The sequence below is a fragment of the Cucurbita maxima genome, unplaced genomic scaffold (genome assembly GCF_002738345.1).
Source record: "Cucurbita maxima cultivar Rimu unplaced genomic scaffold, Cmax_1.0 Cma_Scf00022, whole genome shotgun sequence".
NCBI classification, from domain to species: Eukaryota; Viridiplantae; Streptophyta; class Magnoliopsida; order Cucurbitales; family Cucurbitaceae; genus Cucurbita; species Cucurbita maxima.
In genome coordinates, this window is record NW_019272038.1 from 936,987 (window position 1) to 959,056 (window position 22,070).

Sequence of the window (22,070 nt, forward strand, 5' to 3'; positions counted from 1 at the left end):
TTTTTTTTTTTTTTTTTTTTTTTACACCAGCGAACCTGCAAAATGCTTGCTTAAAAATTTAGCTCAGCATTTTCATATTCGCATCGCTTCAAAAATCAGGAGACTAAGTGGGAGAAGCCAACCCTGGTGTGCGTGGTGCCTACTCATCAATCACTTTTTGTACCACCTGGAACTGCAGGCATCTGCCCATCTTTCATATCCTTGCTCTTTGGACCAAACTCACTCCCATTCCTCTGCGTGGAAGTTTCTTTTGTATCAGCTGGAGAGTGAAAGGGAGATGGATTCAGATCTTCCTCTATTGGAAGAGTTCTTTTGGAGCCTTCCAAGGCAACTCCCAGGACAATGTTCTCCTCCAATGGAGGTCTGCCCACAGGGGTCTTCTCGCCATCTTGCTTATTCTGCACGCTCGAGGAAGAAACATCAGCTTTCTCGCTACTCGGACCGGCAGCTGAGAGTGACCATTTGGGAGGAGTCCCTCGTGGCGTATTATCCTTAGCGTTCAGTCCTGTGAGATCTTTCTTTTCTCCTTTTACCTCATTGCTTGTTACTGGCTTCTCACTGCTGCTTTGTTCTGGAGTACTGGTTGGATTCTGGGTCTGTGTGTTGGATACTGATCCAGTTGAAGGCTTAGGCGTTGTTCCTGATGTGTCGGGGGCTTTCGTTCCTGATGTTGAGACTGCCTCTTGTTTGGCATCTTTTTCTTCGCTTGATGAGCGAGCAGGACGTCCAGAGACCTTGGCTTTATCGTCACCATTGACTTTATAAGATGGCTCAATAAGAAGCAGAGGGCGGTTAGTAGCCCCTGTACGAGAATACATGGTCTCAGAAAATGGTACATTCTCCAAGTCAGCCTCACCATATATTTTCTGAACAGTGCGTATGGGAGTGGCAAGCCGGGCCCTATGGTGGCTGATAACCCTGAGAAGGTCCAAGAGAATTGCCTCCTGCACATCAATGGCAGCTGAAAGTTCAGATACTTGATATTGAAAGTATCTGAAATATACTGCTAGCCAAAATTAGCTATATAGTTTAAAAACACCAAAAAGCAGTGGTACCTTTACACACAAGTACTCTTCAAAACGAGAAGTTTTCACAAAGCAAGAAACCATAATCTGCAGGAACAAAATGAAATTGGTTAGTCCAAGCCTACCGTTAGCAGATATTGTCCCCTTTGAGCTTTCCCTTCCGAGCTTCCCCTCAAGGTTTTAAAACGCGTCTACTAGGGAGAGGTTCCCACACCTCTTATAAGGAATGCTTCAATTCCCTATCCAACCAAGGTGGGATCTCACAATCCACCCTCCTTGGGGGTCCAACGTCCTCGCTGACACAGTGCCCGGTGTCTGGCTCTAATACCATTTGTAACCGCCCAAGCCCACTACTAGCATATATTGTCATCTTTGGACTTTCCCTTCCAAGTTTACTCTTAGGGTTTTAAAATGTGTCTACTAGGGAGAGATCTCCACACCCTTATAAAGAATATTTCATTTCCCTCTCCAACCAATGTGGGATCTTACTTGTCGGACTCACTTGTGGTAATAATGATTGATAAAAGTGAATTCATTTCTGAAGAATTTGTTACTATTCCAAAAGAAAAAAAAAATAAAAAATAAAAAATTCCCTCAAGATATACCATAAGAGCCTGGTTTTCAGGATTGATGTTGTCCAAGAAGATTCTACGGTGTAACCTTTGCTGTTCAACTTGAGGATTCTTGGACAAAACTTTCCGCATATCAGCTACAATATACTGGACATTGAGACCAAGCTCTAATTAGACAACATACAATGAAAAGAACCTAAGGTAGACAAGTGCCAAAGATAAACTAATATTGACTCACATTAATCTTGTTGACATCTAAGTGGCTGATGGCAAGATGAGTTTTGATACGCCAATGAGTCTTCTGAGTAAGATTTCTCACAATACTAACGGTGAATTTGTGATTTGGAATATGGACTGCTTCACGATCATCGCCTCGGATAATAGTCGGCGACCACCAACCAACGTGCTTGCATTTGGAAAATGCATGTCAGAAAGGAAAATCAACCAAAACTAGAAGAGAACTTTTTTAAACCAAATTGATATGTTTTCCCTTCTGTTCTTATCAAAAACATATTCCATAAGGTAATGATGATGTTAAAAAGCACAAACCTCAACCGTTCCAGAAACTTCATATCCATCAATCTTTGTCTGAATCCATTCATTTACCACAAATGGTCGTGTTGCATGAATCATTACACTTGAGAGAAAGTTAGTAAATATCTGGATACATCAAAACAATGGAGTAAGTTTTTCTGGTAAGAGACCGTCTCGTAAATGGGAAAAAGACAGCAACTTCGGTGAATAGCAATGGCACACTTGACTATGAACCCAAAAATATTATAAGATTCATAAATGTAGTGTTAAAAAGTGACAGTGTGTAGAAGAGAGAAGGTTTACCTCACGACCAGCAAGGGTAAGTAATACGGTACCAAGACCCCCAGCTGTGAGCCACTTTTGGGTAGAAAAACCTAGCAACTCCATGAACAATGAAAGAGCAGCAATCCAGACTGCAGTGTAAACAGCTTTCCCAGCAAAATCAAAGCCCATCTATAAAAAATGACGGCAGAAAATAAGAAAAGGGACTAGTTTTAAAAGGCTAACTCAATATATCCAAGTAACGTAGGCGTGTATGGGTTAACTTCGTATTCGTTTTGATTTTAGTTAGTTTAGTTGGCAGGGTTAACCTATGGCTTCGCTCTCCCGGTAAGTTATCCATTCAAGGATATCCTAAACAGGGTATCCATTCATAATTTCTATCCTCATTCTAACTGGCAATGATTAACAGCAAGCAGACGTCAGCTAATTTAAATTTAGAACTGGTTAAACATGTATAAATGACAAAAGAAAAAATGAAATTAGAAAGAAAATCATACATTTCTAGCATCACTTGAGTCATTTGATTCCGTAGCGAATTTTTGTACTTGTTGAATCAAGCTGCATAGAAGTTAAAGCCTGTTAGAATCATAATGCAGTAACATTTGCATTGGAGCTCAACATCACTCAATCAAAAATATCAAAAGCAAATCTGAAGTCCCAGTACTTTGCACCACCTTGATATACAATAGGCAAATGCCAGAACAGTAGACAAAGCTCGAACAAAATTTAGAAGTCGCTGTTTGATGGCCTGACTGGCTACTGACGGTAAAACTACTGGATCCAATGCCCTGAAACAACGCTTCTACATTCAGTACCTATAGCATCATCAGAGCAAGATCAGCTAGCCCGAGTAATACAGACTGCAGACGAAAGCTGACCTGCAGATCAATGTAGCTCCTGTCCATAGCAGTAAAGGCTGAACGTAGGAAGTCGTAACATAGTATGCATTACTTTTCTTCCAACTGCCATCGGGCTCCTGCAACAAATTTTTCATGAATAATCAGAACTAATAGATGTTTGCCTACCAGCTCATTAAAATAAAATGATATGTTAAGATCAATACATGAAGAAATAGAACCCTCCCCAAACGCATAAGAGGTCCAACACCCCAAGCAGCAAAGGCAATGACGCAAGCTGCTGGAATTAATTTAAGTAACAGAGGACTTCCGCGTAAAGCATCATAAGATCTGTCAGAAAGTCCCAGAAAACAGAATCAGTATTTGATAAGCACAAAAAAACATGATGAGCAAAAGGAAACAACGCAAGATTGAAGAATTTGGTGCATCTCAGGTTCAACAACCAAGCTAATAGTCACTATTGTATCCAATGTGAGGTAAAAGAATATTTAATACACAAATTTACAGACAGCATGATTTGCGCCATTAACAATAAACGCATGCAGAATGCAGCAAAATGTACTTGCTTATCAAGGTTAGCATAAGACAGACTACAATTTTATGAAGATGAGTAATACCAATATGAGAGAACTTCCAACACCAGATTATTAGCAAAAGGGGTTTTTGGCTCGATTGGGATAGCAGGATTTGTAGGGGCATGGAGGATCTGCCAATGAGGCTTTGGATATTGTTCGTTAGAATAACTCGTCGAGGGTGTTAGTCTCTCCACTTTTTTTGTAATTATCAGTTCGGTTTTATTCTTTTGGAATGGAGTCCATTTTTTAAGGAATGTTAGGAATTTGTGAGACTGATTTTTTTGCACCCTTGATTTCCTTTTCTTTCTTTTTTCTTTTTGGATAAGAAACAAAAGAATTTGCAGAAGACAGTTTAAATACAAAATACCTTGTCAGCACCAAAGCTGCAGTTTTTAGAACAGCAGTCCCAGCTCCTCCACCACTTGGTTCAAGAACAGATCGACACACAAAAACATTTGCTCTGGAAGACATGGGATACACTGGACGACTTGCACTGCGTAAGAGCTGAAGACGTCCAGGATCATACCTCTGAGAATTAAACAAAAAAAAAAAAAAAAAGTTTACTCATAGCTTTAAACATTCATACAATATTGAATTCTTTATACTTTCACCAACCAAAGAAATGCAGAGTAATTTAAGAGTTTCCACATAGAGCAACACTTTATCTTTTTATTTTTGAGAAAACAAACTCTTCTACTCGTAATCCTTAACTAGACAGACAGATACAGCAACTAAAAGAATTTTTCAGAACTCAAATGTATTTCGGCCATACCAGATCGTGTGACGTAGGAATGATAGTAACAAGATGTAGCCGGGTCTTTCCCTTGCCACTCTGCAGAGAAAGAAAGTTGAAGCCAAGAAATTAAAATTCCAGTTTCCAGCCAATGAAAATATTGAGCACATTAAACAAAAGTTCATAAATGACATACAATATGTAACTTATTGCATCCATGAACGATTTGAATCCCCAGTTTATGTGAAAATTGGGTAGAACCAGCATGAACCATTGTTGGGTTGAACTGAAAACAGCAATGTCCAAAGACAGTATCGGAATACAAATTAGGTTAGTTCGAACACAACACCCGAAAATGGGATCCGATTACGTAGTGAAATCTCTTGCTTCAGAGCTCAGCAATTTACAATATAATGTATAGTACCTATCACAATCAATAGGCAATGTTAATACACAACCAGAAAATGAAGAAAACAATCTAATAACAAATGAAATTGACAATACTATCGAAAATTTAGGATGCAACGAGGATGTTGGGAGATAAAATCTACTTATTTGAACAAATCCATGACAAAGAAGCTCAAATTAACGACATAACTGAAAGCAACTAATTCAAACTCACAATAAGAAATATTGTAATTCCACTAGTGGCTTTAACAAACAGTAAACAGCTCACTGTCGGAAATAATAATAATAATCAACTCCCGGGATCACATCCTGACATCATTCATCCATTAAATTAAAGTTTAAACAAATAAAGAAAGAACGAAACCCTAATATTTTGCAACTTTCCTAATCCTTCGCTACAATATCCCCATTTCTACAAACAAAAACACGCGATAATCTTGAACTCAGAGCATCTGCAGCCCACAGAGGCTAAATCAAACCCACAATTTACGTTATCAATAATTCATCAAACATAAACAGAGATAAATTTCAAGTTCCCTAAGAAACAAACAGAAAAAATCTTAGGGAGAAATTCGCGTTCAACTGAAACGATTATATCCACAGACTATTACCACGATGAGAAAATCAACAGAAAACTATAGAAACTCGTCCTCTCGGATTTGCTCTAAATAGAAACCTAGCACCGCCAGCGTAGACAAGAGGAGGGACAAATGGAAGAAACTTCCGCTAAATCGCACCATCGGCGGGGGGGAGGGGAGTCGGGTGCCAGCGTGGACCAATCAAAATGCAGCGCCGTCGGATTTGGCCATTCTGGAAATTACGTCAGACGATATTATTAAATTTTCCGTGTAAAAATTATGTGGCGCCTGGAGCTTGGTTGGTCTTATGGCTCTGGTTCCCATTTTGCTAAGCACTCCTTCCACTTTCTTTATTCTTAATTTTTACCCTAAACTTATCAATATTACAATGTTTACCTTATTATATCTTTAGTCAATTATAAAAAAACTATATAAATTTTTCAAACATTATCTTCAATTTTGTTGACATTTATAAAGTTATTACATTATTATTTTATTATAAAGTTTTTTAATTCAAACTCGATTTTTCCATATTAATTTTTAATTTGCTACTTTTATCAATTTTTATAAAGTGTACTTTTTAATTTGTTATTTTTAAAATTATCATAGTAAAATATAAAAATAAATAATACAAAAATAAGGAATTTTAATTTTAATATTGTTTTAGGTATATTATTGATAATAAGATATTTTTTAATGAAAAATTATTTAAAATGATTTATATTTTGATTATAGAGGAAATTGGAACGGATATTCGATAACGGAGTCAATTTCGATTGCTTGTGGATATTTGGTCTGAGTGTCCCTTCCCATCGTCCAACCAATGAAGCTTTTGAAGTAATGTAATTTAGGACCACGTTATTGTTACGCCTTAAAATAGGGCAACGTGTCAACGTTGTCATTTCATTTTCTTCCTACTGGAATTCTGTGTACACTATAATTACATGCCTATTTTCTTCTTCGGTTCTTTTCAATCACGTTTCAACGGTGGGAAAATAAGCTCCAATTACTTCAAATTTGAATTTATTTATTTGACATTTTCATAATTTTATAAAATTAATTTATTTACTATATATAATATTCCATTTTAAAACTCTGAATTTTATTTATTTATTTATTTATTTTGTTTTAAATTTTTTATCCGGTCAACTTTAGTTGTCATAATTTAATAAATAAAACAATAATTCATCACTAAAATTGCTGGCGCGTGAGTGGGGACACACAAACTCTGACGTGGCAAAAATTGAATTTTGAGCTAATTTCCCTCCCTCGCTAAATTCAACCTCTCCATCTCCAGAGTGATGAAAGGACCCGTGGAATGAAATCAAAATCCTCGATTCATCTTCAACCTCTCGACGGTGGACTCCGTAGCTAGTTAGGAGAGCGCCGATTAGCGCTTTCGGTTTCCATTTCTCGGTAGTTTTTTAATCTTAGAGCGATATTTTGCCTTAAACAAGCTGCCGGCGGCAGAAAATGAGGAAGGCAAGCCGTCCAACGAAGCAAAAGGGAGAAGCCGATGCCTCGCCGTCCTCGGTCACTTCGGCTACGGACAGTAGAGACTACGAAAAGAGAATTCAAGAGCTCGAGCGTGAAAATAAAGCGTTTCAGGTTTTTAATTCTTCCTGTGATGTAATCCACTCCGTTTGACCGCTCAGAAATTTGAGAGCGTGAAAATAAAGCGTTTCAGGTTTTTAATTCTTCTTGTGATGTAATCCACTCCGTTTGACCGCTCAGACATTTGAAGACAAACAATTGGATCGTGTTTCATTGTTTGATGTACAGAAACTCGGCAAGCTAGAGTAATGTGTAGTGAAATGAAAAGATCGACTAAGTTTCTCCTCTTACTGATGAGAGCTTTGAGCAGAACTTCATTCTACACCTGCACAAGAAAAAAAAAATGATAGGAGAAGAGTATATGTTAGCATATTTTGACATCAATTTTTGGTTCTGAGAGAGAATGTGGTTGTTGTTCATTTCTAGAATTTATTTTTGCAACTGAATACACGGTCATTGCTTTCTCACTTTTCTGCATCTGATAATTGGCAGAAAGAAATTAAAGATCTAAAGGACAGATTAGAAATTGCTTCATCAAGCGCTGCGAATAGTGCTAAAAAACTCAGAGAAGGTTATATTCAGAAGTTGGATATTCTTGAAGATCAGGTGCAACGTGTTTTTTTTATTTTTTGGTCACATGTTGATTATCATGCAATTAACCAGTCCCGTATTAAACTCTCGCAGGTCACAGAATTGAAGAAGAAACTAGATGTTCAGTCTCAGCTTTCAACCAGAAGGCCAAAAGGTGATGGAGCAACTAAACAGACAGATTTTGAGATCATGAGTTTGAAGGCTCAGAAGGTAAAATATTGCTGCAAAGTATATTATTCATTCTTATGTGAAACTCTTCTATTGTTCTCTTCGTCTACGTCCATTGCCAACAGAAAATTTTCATTTAGGTTCACCTACAATGTAAGATGAAGCTAGAGTCTGTGCAGTTCAGATTATGTAAAGGTTCATTGGAGAAGGAAGTTCTTCAGGTATGTTAAATACATATTATATCACCATCACTGTTCATCTTGTAATCCTGACTGCTGCTCTAAATAATTTAGTATTGATATTATATGTGGTTTGAAAATTCACGTTTAGATGTTTGGATTATGGATTTTATCTCTGCTATTGACATCCATATATCATTTTTCCCATAGACCGACTGTTTGTAGCTTAATTTATTTTTTGAACAATGTTTTTCAATGTGCTATCAGCTCAAGAGAGAGAATAGAAGAAATGAGCATGAAATGAATAAGCTCCGAACTTCAAACCAAAGACTAAAGATGGTGAGTCATATTCTTTTGGAGCCGATCTATTGTGTTTCTAACTTTTATTTTAATTTTTATAGAACGGTTTCATGTTAAATGTTTTGTAAATTTTCTTTCTTGAGGTTCTGCAACGGAAGACCGAGGAAGCTTCTGAAATTACAAAAAAGATAAGAAATCTTTTGGAATCTCGAAGGACTTCTGCACAAAGAAGAGCAGGTTAAGAACCAACGTTCTCATCAAGTTTGTTTTCTACTTAACCGTATTCACTTGTTTTTCATCTTTTTGGAGTATCATATGCAGGTGCCAGACAGGAAAATGTTACTTCTAGTCAGGTAATTCGTGGAATTTGAGCTTAATGTTTGCGTGTCTATATATGCCTCAATCAGCTAGCGATTGTGGATGGATTAACTTGTCATATCACTGCGGTTGTTCATCGTATAATCATATTTGTTGGTGCATATCAGCAAACGAATTTATTTTTTGGTAGTAACTGTGAAGGGAAACTCTAACAAAATCTTAGTTACAGTTTTTGTTTTTTTTTTTTAATCCTCAAATTGATTTTTTTTTTCCCCATACCATTGTAGGCTTTGTTTTATTCTTCAAATCTTCGTGTTGGTATTGTATTTATAATTGGCATTAAGAAAATTCTGTTGGTGATCGCATTTCAGAATTATCATGAATTACTGAACAGTTCCTGGTTTTGTTTGAAGTTGCGTCTGTTATGGTATTCTTAGAACTTAAAGAGGCTTCCCTTTTTAATCTGCCGTAACGTGAGACTAAAATTAAGTAAAACGACGCATGTTAAACATTTAGGTTAGTGGATGCAACATTGACAACTTTTATTGAAATGGGCAGTACACTTTAAGCTTCCAGCTGCAACATCTCGGCATTTCCATGAATATGAAACTTTAAGACTAAAATAAATCATCTAAAAGTTCCATGTCCATTTTGTTAGTGAAAATGATAATAGATTAAAGGTGAATATTTTAGTTTAGCAAACATTCAATATGTTTCGGTTCTTTAAAAGAACATTTGTAATTTGATGGATTGGCTTACCATTTCCTTTCCAGTAGTTGATGCCACATTTCTATTGAAGAACTTACTGTTTGTAACGTGCACCTTTTCAAACTTTTGTTGCATACCTCTAGGAACTTTTGGTCTGAGTAGAAAAGCAATTCTTACTCGTGCACTCCCTGCATGTGAATGTGTATTGCTTTATGATATATGTTATATCAGAATTCATTTGGATTTAAAGCGTATAACAAGTGCTTTATGCTGGCTGTGACTCATGAGTTATGACTTATGACCAAAAGTTCTAAGAGTCCTGAATTTCGTGCATATGTGATCCTTGAAGATGTTCCCAACAAGATTTTTCTAATGACTGAAGCCTTTTCTTTTTTGTGCTTTTGACAGTATACTCTTCCATAAAAAAAAAGCTTTAAGCACACATGAATTATATATTATCCATGTGGATGTAAATAAAGAGATTGGATAAATAGATCATGACTGCATCTTTGGTGATTTTTGTTTAACTGCAAAATTTTCGTGCAGTCTGTTGAGAATGAATTTGAAGTCACAGCGAGCTTACATGAGCTGTGTTCCCAGTATGAGCATCAAATAGAAGAGTGAGTATTTGATGCTTTCTTTCCTTTAAAAATGTCACCACCCTTACTGTTCAATCCAAAATTCTACTTCTATTAGAATTGGTTCTTGTGCTTCGTTCAATCCATCGTTAATTTCACATGTGACCATTGAATGGTTGGGCTAGACATGTTTCTTTTAAATTCATCTGTATGTGAATTAAAAATTTCTTTTGGACTGTAAGATATCTGTGACTTGATATTGAGTCCACTGATTCTTTAAATGAATAAAAACTATAGTGAGAATGAATTTGAAGTCACAGCGAGCTTACATGAGCTGTGTTCCCAGTATGAGCATCAAATAGAAGAGTGAGTATTTGATGCTTTCTTTCCTTTAAAAATGTCACCACCCTTACTGTTCAATCCAAAATTCTACTTCTATTAGAATTGGTTCTTGTGCTTCGTTCAATCCATCGTTAATTTCACATGTGACCATTGAATGGTTGGGCTAGACATGTTTCTTTTAAATTCATCTGTATGTGAATTAAAAATTTCTTTTGGACTGTAAGATATCTGTGACTTGATATTGAGTCCACTGATTCTTTAAATGAATAAAAACTATAGTGAGAATGAATTTGAAGTCACAGCGAGCTTACATGAGCTGTGTTCCCAGTATGAGCATCAAATAGAAGAGTGAGTATTTGATGCTTTCTTTCCTTTAAAAATGTCACCACCCTTACTGTTCAATCCAAAATTCTACTTCTATTAGAATTGGTTCTTGTGCTTCGTTCAATCCATCGTTAATTTCACATGTGACCATTGAATGGTTGGGCTAGACATGTTTCTTTTAAATTCATCTGTATGTGAATTAAAAATTTCTTTTGGACTGTAAGATATCTGTGACTTGATATTGAGTCCACTGATTCTTTAAATGAATAAAAACTATAGTGAAAATTAAATTGGCTTCCGTTTATGCTTGCTTGGTCGACTAGATGGTGAAGCAGAAAGGCGCTCCTTGATTGCAGATGAAAAATTGATTACGTCGACATGTCTAATTCTTGTTGCAGTTTGAAATAATTCTTAGTTTTTTGTTCTCAATGAATTTTGGCCGAGTTAACGTTCTCATTTTATGAGAGTAACTTACACAACTCATGGAATTAAAATGTTACAAGAATTTTGTTTTGTGCTGCTAGACATGCTTGGAGCTTCTGGTCATTTGGCGTATGAAGTAAAAAAAAAAAAAAAAAAAAAATCGTTTGTCTTCCTGCACTGGCATTCTCATAATTAGAATGTGGCATTTGCTTTTTGTACTTAATCAATGACTGCAATGTTTAATTACCTGCCTACAACTTGATTTTTTATGTTTATATTCACAATTTTCTGTGGTTAGGAAGGATAAGGAAATTGCAAAACTTCAGGAAGAAGTAGATGCCCTGAAGCAAGAAGAAACAGGGTAAATGTTTTGAAATGTTGCGAGGTTGAGGCAGTTCTAATAGGACTACTACTGTTTTTCACTTCTCCAGAACTTCATTCACCTTTTGATTCCTGCCTTTTCAGGTACCAATCACTGGAGACTGATAACGTATTGGGAAACAATCAAGATGCGGCTGAACTAAAGGAACAGATGGTCATATTAAGTGGCTTGGTTAACCAAATGCGAATCCAGAAGTTCAATCATACTCAAAAGGGTGAATCAAAGGTCAGTGCATTTGGCTTGTAGGCTGCCATTTTCTTGAGCTTGATAGCTTCCCTACCCATTTCAGTGAACACCGTTAGTAACCACGAATCTCTACAATAGTAGATATTGTCCACTTTGAGTATAAGTTCTCATGGCTTTGCTTTAGGCTTTCTCAAAAGGCCTCATACCAATGGAGATGTATTTCTTGCTTATAAACCATGATCATCCTCTATATTAGCCAACGTAGACTCAGTCCACAACTGAGACTGAGACTTTAAGCATAAAACATGATATGAATTCTATGAAGCTGAACTGATCATATAGTTTTATATTAGGATGATTCCGGTCCATCCTCTGCCAGCAATGGGAGTAATAATCTATTCGAGCAGTTCGCTATAGCTGGAGAAGAACATTGGCGCGGTTTTAACGTGGCGACGAAGAGAGCTGTAAAAGCAGAATGCTGCTCTTGCAGCAAGAAATCACTGTGCAAGACAACGAAGTGCAAATGCCGATCAACCGGAAGCAGCTGTGGGTCATCATGTGGATGTGCGCACGGAAAGTGCAGCAACAGAGATGAGAAACCAAGTGAGATGGTCGATGAATTTGGGCCACCAATGAATCCTTTATCTGACATAAAAAATTTATTGGTAAGTTATGACTTTTATAACTATATTATTTGAACACATCCTAACTTTTCTTCTATCTTTATTAACAACAAATTTGAACTCTGCAGACCAATTAGACGTACTGTTACTTGTCAATGAACATAGGCAGGGCGAATGGCTACATCTGAGTTTCCTGCTGCTGAGCTGATCCGCCCATCCACCTTAAAACACTGCACATATGGCCTAATTTGGAGTTTTACCGCTAATACTAAAAAATGAGGACCTACTGATTTTCCTCGCCCTCTACTTGAGCCAGAACTGTCTCAGATTGATGAAATTATATCATTTTATGCAAATTGCTGCTATTAGCGTTGATTTTTTACCCTTTTAACTTCGGTCAATTCTTTTAATTGGACACGAAATCTTGTATTCAGCCCTCTCAACTTGTTATTTAAATTTTAATCTGACATGTTACAGGGGAGGAGGCAGGAACTTGGTCAAGGATAGAGCATCCTTTGCTTGAATGAGATTCTGCTTCGGACCCCTACATTCTGGTCAGAGATGTATTCTTTTCGTGCTGTTATTGTTTTCATTTATGATATAATCTTCATCCAATAGGATATTGGCTGTTACTTAATAGGTGACAATTTGAAATGTTTAAGGAATTTGTTATTTTGTGTTCAATAAGTCTTTTCTATTTTTTATTTGTTATTTTGTGTTCAATAAGTTTTTTCTATTTTTTATTTGTTATTTTGTGTTCAATAAGTCTTTTCTATTTTTTATGGTCTAAAAAGTCGATGATTTGATTTGTTTGGCATTTTAAAAATTTATAGATATATTAGACATAAAAGTAAAATGTTTGAATTAGGTTAGATACAAATTTAAAAGTTTAATCATCTATTAAATATTTATTTTTTAATAAATATGTGAAAACTTCCCCATAATACACATATTTTAAAACCTTGAGATAAAATTCGAAAAGAAAAGTCCAAAGAGTGTAAGGAATCACGATTCTCCACAATCATATGATATTGTCCAAAGAGCATAAGTTTTCATAGTTTTGTTTTGGACTTCTCCAAAATGCCTCCTACCAATGAAGTTAGTATTCTTCACTTGTAAACCCATGATCTTCCACTAATGGGACTCACTCTCAATAATTCTCAACAAAGACGACAATATCTACTTGAGGACAATATCTGCTAGAAGGAAGCTAACTTGGACTGTTATAAATGGTATTAGAGTCAGATATCGATGTGACAGCGAGAACACTGACCTCCATGGGAGATGGATTGTGAGATCGCACATCGGAGGGAGGAGAACGAAATCTCTTCCTAACAAATGCATTTTAAAACCGACTATTTAAAATAATATCTATTAGTGATGGACTTAAAAAGAATAAATTCGAAAATCTAAAGTACAAAGATGTCTTATCAAACCTAATCTCTACTAACCTAGTGCCAAGTTTGTGGATCCAATATTGGAGTTGACCGGCAACACGTTCCGAACCCGTGGAGCCATAAGATGAAAATTTGTTAACTGCATTTTCTACTCCAAGAAACTCGTAAACGTCCTCGTCAAAGATCGGACTCAACGTTCGCAGATCATTGAGACTCAGGTCCTTCAGCTGGCAGTTCTTTCCAAGACACATTGTTACACACTTGCCTACAATATCATGAGATGTTCCGAAATCTATGTACAAAGATGGATGAAATCAGAGAGAGTTAGAATCACTTTTAAAATTTAAAAAGGACCCATCTTCTAAAATAATTGAATTTGTTCTTTTTCTCTTCTTGAGTAATGAATTAAGCCTCTAACAATATTTGCTTTTACCAATCCCCCCAAAAAAATTTTGTTCTAAATAGCAGTTTTCGAAACAAATGTAAGTAACTGTTTTGGGATCAATGAAAGAATCTTTTAATCAAAACACGCCATGTGTTGAATCTAGGTTCGTTTCTTAAATTTTAATAACATGAGTAATTTTTGGTAGATTTATAGTTTCTTTTTAAGTATCTAGGTTTATTTACACGGTGGCTAATTATGATCATAATGTATATATAGTGAATAATTATAGTAAACAACTCTTGGAATGCCTCAGGGAAAGTTAAAAGGTTTTCATTTTGGGGCTAAACCTATGTATGTTATCTTTGTAAGAGAGACTTGGAAAATGTAGTAAAAGCCAAGTTTCTTTGCAAATCATTCAAGCTTTAACATGATCAATCTTGTGAAGTGATTCAAATCTCAAACGAGTATTTTTGCCTTGAGATATTAGATTAAAAAGGTAATCTAAATTTTACTTTACCTTTGAGTGATTATTTATGATTAGGGCTAAGTGCTCTTACATTTTCTTTGTTCTATTTAGTTTAGATTGCATGTTTAAAATCGTTCCAATTAGAAAGGATCGATCTTGCTTGTGGAGTGATTCAATCTCAAACAAGTGTTTTTGACTTGAGATATTCGATCAACAAAGTAATTCGAATCTTACTTCCCTTGTAATGATTCCTTATCAGACAAGTATTCACATTTGACCGGTAGTGTTAAGCCATTTCTCTATAATAGTGTTAACATTTGCCAAGTGATCTTCTAACAAAGATGAGTAAAAGACAATATATATACTAACCTTATGCACGAGATAGTCTGCAAGTGTAGTCGCGTCAAGATGACCAAGAGAAGCCTTCTGGAAACGAAATTTGAATTGTCAAGAAATTCAAACCTGCAGATCTTGGTTGTATGCAAGAGGAAGACCCTTGCACAATGTTAAAAGGGTTACTAAATCGTCTACGACTCTAGCCGACTTTCCACGAACGAGTTCCATTGGATCCGGGTTTTTCTTTTGGGGCATTATGCTACTTCCAGTTGAAACAGAGTCATTAGGTGTGATAAATCCAAACTCCTCTGAGGCCCACAGTACCCATTCTTCTCCCAGACGAGAAAGATGGATGGCTGTAATTGAATTGGCAGACAGAAACTCCATTGCAAAATCCCGATCTGAAACAGCATCGATACTATCTCGAAAGATGAAATTTACGTCAGATGGAAAAATATGAAGAGCTGCATAAGTCTAACATGACATTGGAGGAGTCCACCTTGATTAATTTAGGGAATGGTCATGGGAAGTCCAGAGCAAAACCATGAGAGCTTGTGCTATAATATCGTACCATTGTAGAGAGTTGTGATTGCTAACATGGTATTAGAGCCATGCCCTAAACTTAACCTTGTCAATAGAGTCCTCACGTGTTGAACAAAGAAGTTGTGAGTGTCAAAAAAGTAGTCAAAAGTGACTCAAGTGTCGAACAAATGGTGTACTATGTTCAAGAACTCCAGAGAAAGGAATCGAGTCTCGATCAAGGAGAGACTGTTTGAAGTCTCCATAGGCCTTAAGGGAGGCTCTATAATGTACTTTGTTCGAAGTCCCACAATATGAGGGTTTTTTTTTTCTATTGGGTAATATCATACCATTGTGAGATAGGTAATTCCTCCGGCAAACATGGATATTCCAGCCATCAACATCACCGCCATGAACAACTTTACAAGTAAGATGCTAGACAACTGACCTGTTTCTCAAAGGAGATGAGAATCCTAAAGCGTTCGAAGTCGTGAATCGATCAATTGGGAGGCCAGTACCAGCCAATGCACAAGCTCCTAAGGGGCAGAAATTCAGTCTAGATCTGCAGTCCAGCAATCGACCAGAATCCCGATCAAGCTACAAAACGTGAAATGACATTTGTAGATCCAGAATCAGATTTCTGTAGAGTTTATGAAAAGTGAAATACAAGCATAATCTCCAATCCTAATTCCGACTTTGTTCCTTAAGATTAGGAAAATGATAAACCATGAAGCAAATTGGAAATCAACAGTTCTATAAAGTTCTATAAGTAACCATCACATCGCAAGGGAAGATCGAAACCGTGCAGCTAACGATACAGCAGCAAAGCAACCATTGATTTTAGGATTTCAGCCATAACTTAAGACGCTAAGCTAAAGTACTGTTGAATACCTGCTCAACGAATGCCAAGAGAAGATGCTGAAGTAGGACGGGCTGTGCTCTCTGCAAATGTGTATAGCCTGGAACAATAGTTCCTGCATTCTTAATTGCCAAATCCACCATCGCAATCTGAAGATCTTTGATCCTATCGACAATGGAGTCGATGGCATCGCGGCACCACAAGCGAAAATCAGTCTCGACTTGGTCGTTGCGGCTCCGAGCAGGATGAAGTTTCTTGGCAGGTTCGCCAATCAAATCAGTAAGCGCAGCTTCAATGTTCATGTGAACATCTTCCCTATCAGCTCTCCAGACGAACTCGCCATTTTGAATACGCCTCTCGATCGCATCAAGACCTGTTAGAATACTGTCTTCGTCACTGACGCTTATCAATCCCTGCAACCAAAACCACAAACCATTATCATGAATGCGCAGCGCATTATCGTTGTTCAGTCCTATTAGGGTAAAACAAACGCCACCGTCGCAGAAACAAAACAGAATCGAGCTTCACAGAAATTACAAAATGAAAATAAGAAGTAACAGACCTGCTTGGCGAGCATCGATGCATGAGCACGACTCCCGCGGATATCATACTTGTAAAGGTCCTTATCTAAAGAAATCGACTCTCTAGATCTAATAAGTACCTTGTGTCAGAATTGAGAAAGAGTTTACGAATCCAATAGAAGAAGAAAAGAGAAGAGACCGGAAACCCGAGTGAAAGAAGCATTGATTTTAAAGCGTTCGACTGCATCAAGCTTCATATAATCGGAGGATCCGGCCAACGATGTTGCTCCGTTAGCCTCAGTGATTAACGGAACATCAAGGTTTGCCATGGCTACGCGAAATGAGCACAGAAACAACTAGGAGCGACAGGCCTTTATAAGCAGGTGGCGGCTCTGTTCTACAACACTGGGCTGCTGACACTCGGTCAGAGGTGCTCAGTCGCCGGACCTACTACCTCATCGTTTTCCAATGAACTTTTGAACGAAAATTACAAAAAGTAGAATCAAATATAAATTTTATAAACGACAAAGAAGAACACAACAAAGAACAAATACATGATAAAGAGAGAATACAATACAAATTATATAGAAATTACATAAGCTCTCAAATTTGGATAGCCTAAAAAATGTCAATAATTATTAATTATTTCCCCTTTTTTGGTGGTAGCTTTGAATTTTTCATCTCTTTTTAAAAAATTATATTCATAAAAACTTTCAAAATTATTTTTTAACAAAAAAAAAAAACATTAAAATATAGTTTTTAAAAGAAATAATATTGAAATAATTGTATTTTTTAAATACACAAACTATAATTATTTTTTAAAATAATTTGATCCTAATACAATAATAAAAATAATCTTTTAAAAATGCTTGTCGGTCTGTCATTTGCGGGAGTGATTTGGGCCCTGATGGGCCCAATTTGCCAATCAGATACAAATCTGCCGGGTGAGTTGGGAATAGGATAACCCTTTTTCTGTGATTTTGACACGTCAGATAATAATTATTTATTAAAAACCATAAAAATGGAGTTTTGTTTGCGACCGAGATGGAAAAAACAAAGGCCATTTTAAAAAATATATATTAAAATTTAAAACTAAATTAATAAAATTCACGCTCTATGTAACTTAGAAGAGTCAATTAATATAATTAATTTTATTTTCTATATTAAGTATCGCATTTAATAAATTTAATAATAATTATAATTCTTTTCCAAAAAATATTGATTATTTTTATATTTTATTTTAATACACGCTCGAAACATAATTATAAATCTAATTAAATTAATATTTTTTTCGTTATTCTAAAGTATACGAAAATGAATAGGTTGTGTAATCTAAGTTGCTCGAGCAGCGTGGCATGCAAGTTTTCTGGTCAATATTCTTCCACGCCAATTTTCATAAATATAAACTTAAATTATATATTTTATGTACCAATTATTAAATCAATGGTGATTTTTTATTCATCATTAAGGAGTGACGTCATCAAAAACATATTCTAAAATTTATAATACTTTGAATAATTTAATAAAATAAATAAATAAATAAATAAATAAAAATTTCTGGCCTATTATTTAAAGAGTCCAAGCACCACAAATCCGACCTGGCAATAGTTTCTCATATTCGTTTTCCTCTACTCCCATATCTACAGTATCCAAAATGTAGTCTCGTCCGTGACGTAGATTCTTCCTAGAAATTTGATTCTTTAAATCCTATCCGTCCACGTGTTGCCGTGTATTGACTTTCAATCTCGTTGTTTTGCAGACGATAAAGTCCTCTTTGCAGCCTTTCTCACCACGTAAACGTAATTTACATTTAATATATGAAATTTGATTGGTGTCAAATGATTATTGGAGAAGCATCGACGGATCCGACTGTATCAAAAAAGCGTTTCATCTTTAACTTCTTCAATTTTGACGATCAGTTGGCTGAAATTTTCGGTGTTCAATTTGAATTCGTCGGCCTCTGAATCGTCCATTTGCAGAAGACCGTAGCCATTGGAGGTTTTGCTTTGAGGTTTGTTCGTTAAGGTATTATAGCTCTTTCTACGTTTCTTTAGCTTTAAATTTTTGCCTTATCGCTATAGATTGTGTGTTTGGATCATTCTGCGCAAGAATCCTGGATTCCTTTTTGTTACTTTCGGTTGCAATGTTTGAAAAGCATGTTTTCGGAAAGTCAATTACTAGCGGGAGGAGGTTGCTTCAGGAAGAGATTGATTTAAGTTTCTGTCTGTGTTTGGAATTTATGAGTTCTAAGGATTTAGAGGGTATTTGTTTGTTTGTTTGTTTGTTTGTTTGTTTAAATTTTCGGTGCTTGAATGAGTCTGAAACCTAACAAGAGAACGCGATTGCTTTTTTTTTCTTCATCATTTTTTAAAATAGGAACAATATTATATTATAGGTTCTCTTGATCTTGCCAGCCTCTTGAGTAGAAGCAATCTCTCAAATTAAAAATGGGAAGAAAGATCGTTGTCAGCCTTAATTGTGAACTTTGTGGGAGATAAATTTAGCAAAGCCGTGTTTCCTTTTTTGGTTACAGCTCGATCTTGTCTAGGTAGTTTATAGGTAATGGTTATTGTTTTGATTTGTCTATTTCCAATTCTGCGAAAGCTTCTACCTGGATTGCCACGCGATTTGGACTTAGAAAATTGAGTCGTTGCCTGTTTTGTCATGTTTTTCTGCTAAAATTCTTGAAGAATTTTGCATTTTAAGCGTGAAGTAAGGTGGAAAGAGTCCATTATATCTCCCTTCTTTCATATTTTTTTCCTTCCTGAGCTTGCTGGATCCTTTGGATACATTCAAGACTATTTTTTAATCTATGCTACATTACGTGCTATGGAATTTACTTGTTAGTTTCTTCTTTTTCTTAACTTGTACAGTCTATGATTGCAGCAATTTTTCTTTTTGTCGTTCCGAGATGTAGTTGATCATTTTCTTCTATCCTTGACAGGAAAAAAAAAACTGCTCCATTTCACAACCGTGGCCTTGGAATCTACCTGTAATTAGCGAGTTTTTCATTGGAGAGACTTGTTATTCATTAGTAAAGAAAATTGAATTCACACATGTCTGTGGCATTTCCCCAACTCTCCTGGTGGTCGTGGAGCGGGAAGCATAAAGAACCTCGAACCTCTAATGGATCCGCTTTTAATGCTTCACTAGATACAGTCATTCGGGAACCGGATACTCTAAAATTTCCTTTAGCAAATGGTGCCAACATATCATCCTCGTCTAGAAGGGTGAGGCGGAAATGGCATAGTCGAGAAGAAAGGAAAATTGATAGGGAATACGACATTGTTCTTGTTCCATCTGATGGAGGATGTGTTTCAGGGTCAGAATCTGATGATTCGGATTGGTCAATTGGATGGTCAGAACCCCATGGACCTGGATTCCAGAGCGATGATGAAACAGACAACAGTTTTGCAGTACTGGTTCCATGTTATGGACGCGTTTACAATGATTTTGTGGATGAAACAAAGAACAGTATCCTAAGTGCTGCTGGGAACATCAACGATAGCTTTTCTGCAGGTAAGAGTTGCTTCTTCCATGCTTGCATTTGGATTGGGGTTGGGTGTTAGTTATTGCTTTTGCCTTCCAAAATATTCTTATAGTTCTCTTTCGTGTATAGTGAACCCAAGAACTTCATACATATCCCCTGATAGCTTAATTTCATAATCTAGAATCAACTTATACCGCAAATGTTGGACATCAGTTCACGTAGCCACATTCGAAAGAATGAAAAATCTTTTATGTAATTTAGCTGTTGTCTCATATCCACAGACTCATCTATTTTTAGGAAGATGATGCTATTTCCTTTTCTGAACTTAATTTCTAGGGAAAAATTCTTCTTGACGCATTCTCAATAGGTTGAAATGCGACACCCTCAGTTTAGTAAATCTTGACAGTTGGGCATTAGAAAATATCAGCGAATCAAAGAACAACTGAGTGATCCATCCTTTTTTCCAAGAAAAGGATGGCATCAGATCCTTGTTTGCACTTCTTGTAGCAGGGTTAGCATAACACTATGTACATTTATGTAGTGAGCAAAGATCTCTCGAATGCTAGTTACGATTTCTGGTGTAAGTAAAGAATCTCTGGAGGACATGTAGGAGCCATTAGGTGAAAGTGATTTTAACCCTTCAAACCAATCCAGTAGTTTAATTTATTCTCTATATGTGCAAGTGAGGTAGCAAATAGATATATATCCTGATATAATGACAAATATAGAATGATAGAATCAAACTCAACATCTTTCAGTTTGGAAATTTCTCATACACCTTGTTCGTACAGAGACTCTCAATATGTAACTTCAGAGAACTATATTCTATTTGTTTTGAGGCTTTACAGCAATATTCACAGTTTCCTTGTTCTGATTGATTTCATCTGCCTTTCATATTACATGATTGTTCTTCTGGCCAATGTGAATAATACTAAATAGTAGTTAGTTACATGTGAAATTTCTTTTTTGGTTGCTTTATGTCTGTTCTAAGCTGATTTTGTCTGCACTGCTCTTTTTCATGGAGCAGAGAGCAAGAAATATATGGAACAATGGCTGTCCTCTCTTCAGAGCTGCTGATGCACAGGGTTTATAATTGCTGTACGCATCGGATGCTAATGCCCTGTTCCAAGACGAAAGCATTCTGTGATCTTTAGCTATTCAAAAATTACAAAAATATGGAAAAAAGAAAAGAAAAAAGATTGTAAAAGTCTATCTATTCTGGCTTCGTTTGATATACAACTAAGAAGCAAATTGGATGAAAAGATTGGATCCATTGATTCCAATCAGTGGGTGCAGGTTGTGCAGGTCGAATCTTTTCCATTCTTTTGAGCATGCTTTTAAGAAGAGTGAGTTGAAAAAAGTATGATCTTATCTGGTGGGATGAAGCTTGTTAAAATGGGATGTAAATACTTCGAGACTCCTTTGTAAATATGGAAGGGAGAAAGGAGGAAAGGGTTGAGCCAAGCAGCCGAGGCTTGGAGAAAAAGAGCATTAAAAAAGAGGTGGAAGTGCAGGTATGGTGTAATTCTTTGAAGTTCAGTTCATGTATAAAGTGGGAAGTCTCAACTTTAATTGATCTGAACGTTGCTGTAAATAGTGACTCATTTGTATGCATTGTGTGATCTGAGTGGGTTTGGTTCATTTAAACGTTGCTGTATATGGTGACCTCATTTGTAAAATTTGTTGCACATAGTAACACAGCTGTGCACCCGTGTAATGTCTCTCCCTATTCAATGTAATATTCTTTAGAAACTCTATTTTAATAAGCTAAAAAGTCTACATTAAATAATAAAATCAACATTTTGATGAAAATTTTTATGGCAAGGATTAAATCGCAAAAAAAAAAAAAAAAAAAAA

The 22,070-nt window shown here is 36.2% G+C and overlaps 4 protein-coding genes across 7 annotated transcripts in view; 2 read left to right on the forward strand and 2 right to left on the reverse strand.

The window, feature by feature from the left end:
• Nucleotides 1-5,857, reverse strand: part of LOC111495918 (mechanosensitive ion channel protein 3, chloroplastic-like) — a 6,575-nt gene extending 718 nt beyond the window's left edge. The window contains exons 1-14 of the mRNA XM_023146082.1: nt 5,598-5,857; nt 4,775-5,002; nt 4,618-4,677; nt 4,213-4,373; nt 3,477-3,600; nt 3,292-3,389; nt 3,088-3,201; nt 2,911-2,971; nt 2,435-2,584; nt 2,147-2,257; nt 1,836-2,003; nt 1,631-1,744; nt 1,056-1,112; nt 9-944 (exon numbers count right to left, since the gene is read on the reverse strand). Coding sequence (XP_023001850.1) covers nt 147-944; nt 1,056-1,112; nt 1,631-1,744; nt 1,836-2,003; nt 2,147-2,257; nt 2,435-2,584; nt 2,911-2,971; nt 3,088-3,201; nt 3,292-3,389; nt 3,477-3,600; nt 4,213-4,373; nt 4,618-4,677; nt 4,775-4,852 — 2,094 coding nt within the window. The 5' untranslated portion in view covers nt 4,853-5,002; nt 5,598-5,857 and the 3' untranslated portion in view covers nt 9-146. The remainder of the gene's footprint in view (nt 1-8; nt 945-1,055; nt 1,113-1,630; nt 1,745-1,835; nt 2,004-2,146; nt 2,258-2,434; nt 2,585-2,910; nt 2,972-3,087; nt 3,202-3,291; nt 3,390-3,476; nt 3,601-4,212; nt 4,374-4,617; nt 4,678-4,774; nt 5,003-5,597) is intronic.
• A 1,005-nt stretch (nt 5,858-6,862) lies between these two features.
• Nucleotides 6,863-12,955, forward strand: LOC111495924 (kinesin-like protein KIN-4C). Its single transcript, XM_023146093.1, has 12 exons — nt 6,863-7,172; nt 7,611-7,724; nt 7,803-7,919; nt 8,018-8,098; nt 8,324-8,395; nt 8,500-8,593; nt 8,678-8,709; nt 9,929-10,002; nt 11,348-11,410; nt 11,515-11,656; nt 11,971-12,282; nt 12,369-12,955. The coding sequence occupies exons 1-12, from the start codon at nt 7,038-7,040 to the stop codon at nt 12,375-12,377; spliced, it is 1,245 nt and encodes a 414-aa protein (XP_023001861.1). The 5' UTR covers nt 6,863-7,037; the 3' UTR covers nt 12,378-12,955.
• A 1,906-nt stretch (nt 12,956-14,861) lies between these two features.
• Nucleotides 14,862-16,868, reverse strand: LOC111495929 (argininosuccinate lyase, chloroplastic-like). Its single transcript, XM_023146106.1, has 4 exons — nt 16,765-16,868; nt 16,235-16,615; nt 15,792-15,940; nt 14,862-15,242 (listed from the first exon to the last, which is right to left on the reverse strand). The coding sequence occupies exons 1-4, from the start codon at nt 16,777-16,779 to the stop codon at nt 14,945-14,947; spliced, it is 843 nt and encodes a 280-aa protein (XP_023001874.1). The 5' UTR covers nt 16,780-16,868; the 3' UTR covers nt 14,862-14,944.
• Nucleotides 16,869-18,545: 1,677 nt separating this feature from the next.
• LOC111495931 lies at nt 18,546-21,963 on the forward strand. 4 transcript variants are annotated; one of them, XM_023146109.1, is made up of 3 exons: nt 18,546-18,749; nt 19,671-20,242; nt 21,241-21,963. In XM_023146109.1, exons 2-3 carry the CDS (start codon nt 19,780-19,782, stop codon nt 21,288-21,290), a joined length of 513 nt encoding a protein of 170 aa, XP_023001877.1. In that variant the 5' UTR covers nt 18,546-18,749; nt 19,671-19,779; the 3' UTR covers nt 21,291-21,963. The 4 variants fall into 4 exon arrangements, with proteins under 4 accessions (XP_023001877.1, XP_023001878.1, XP_023001879.1 ...); XM_023146110.1 differs by having other exon boundaries at nt 18,551-18,748; nt 19,668-20,242; XM_023146111.1 differs by lacking the exon at nt 18,546-18,749 and adding an exon at nt 19,138-19,282 and having other exon boundaries at nt 19,668-20,242.
• The last annotated feature ends 107 nt before the right edge of the window (nt 21,964-22,070 follow it).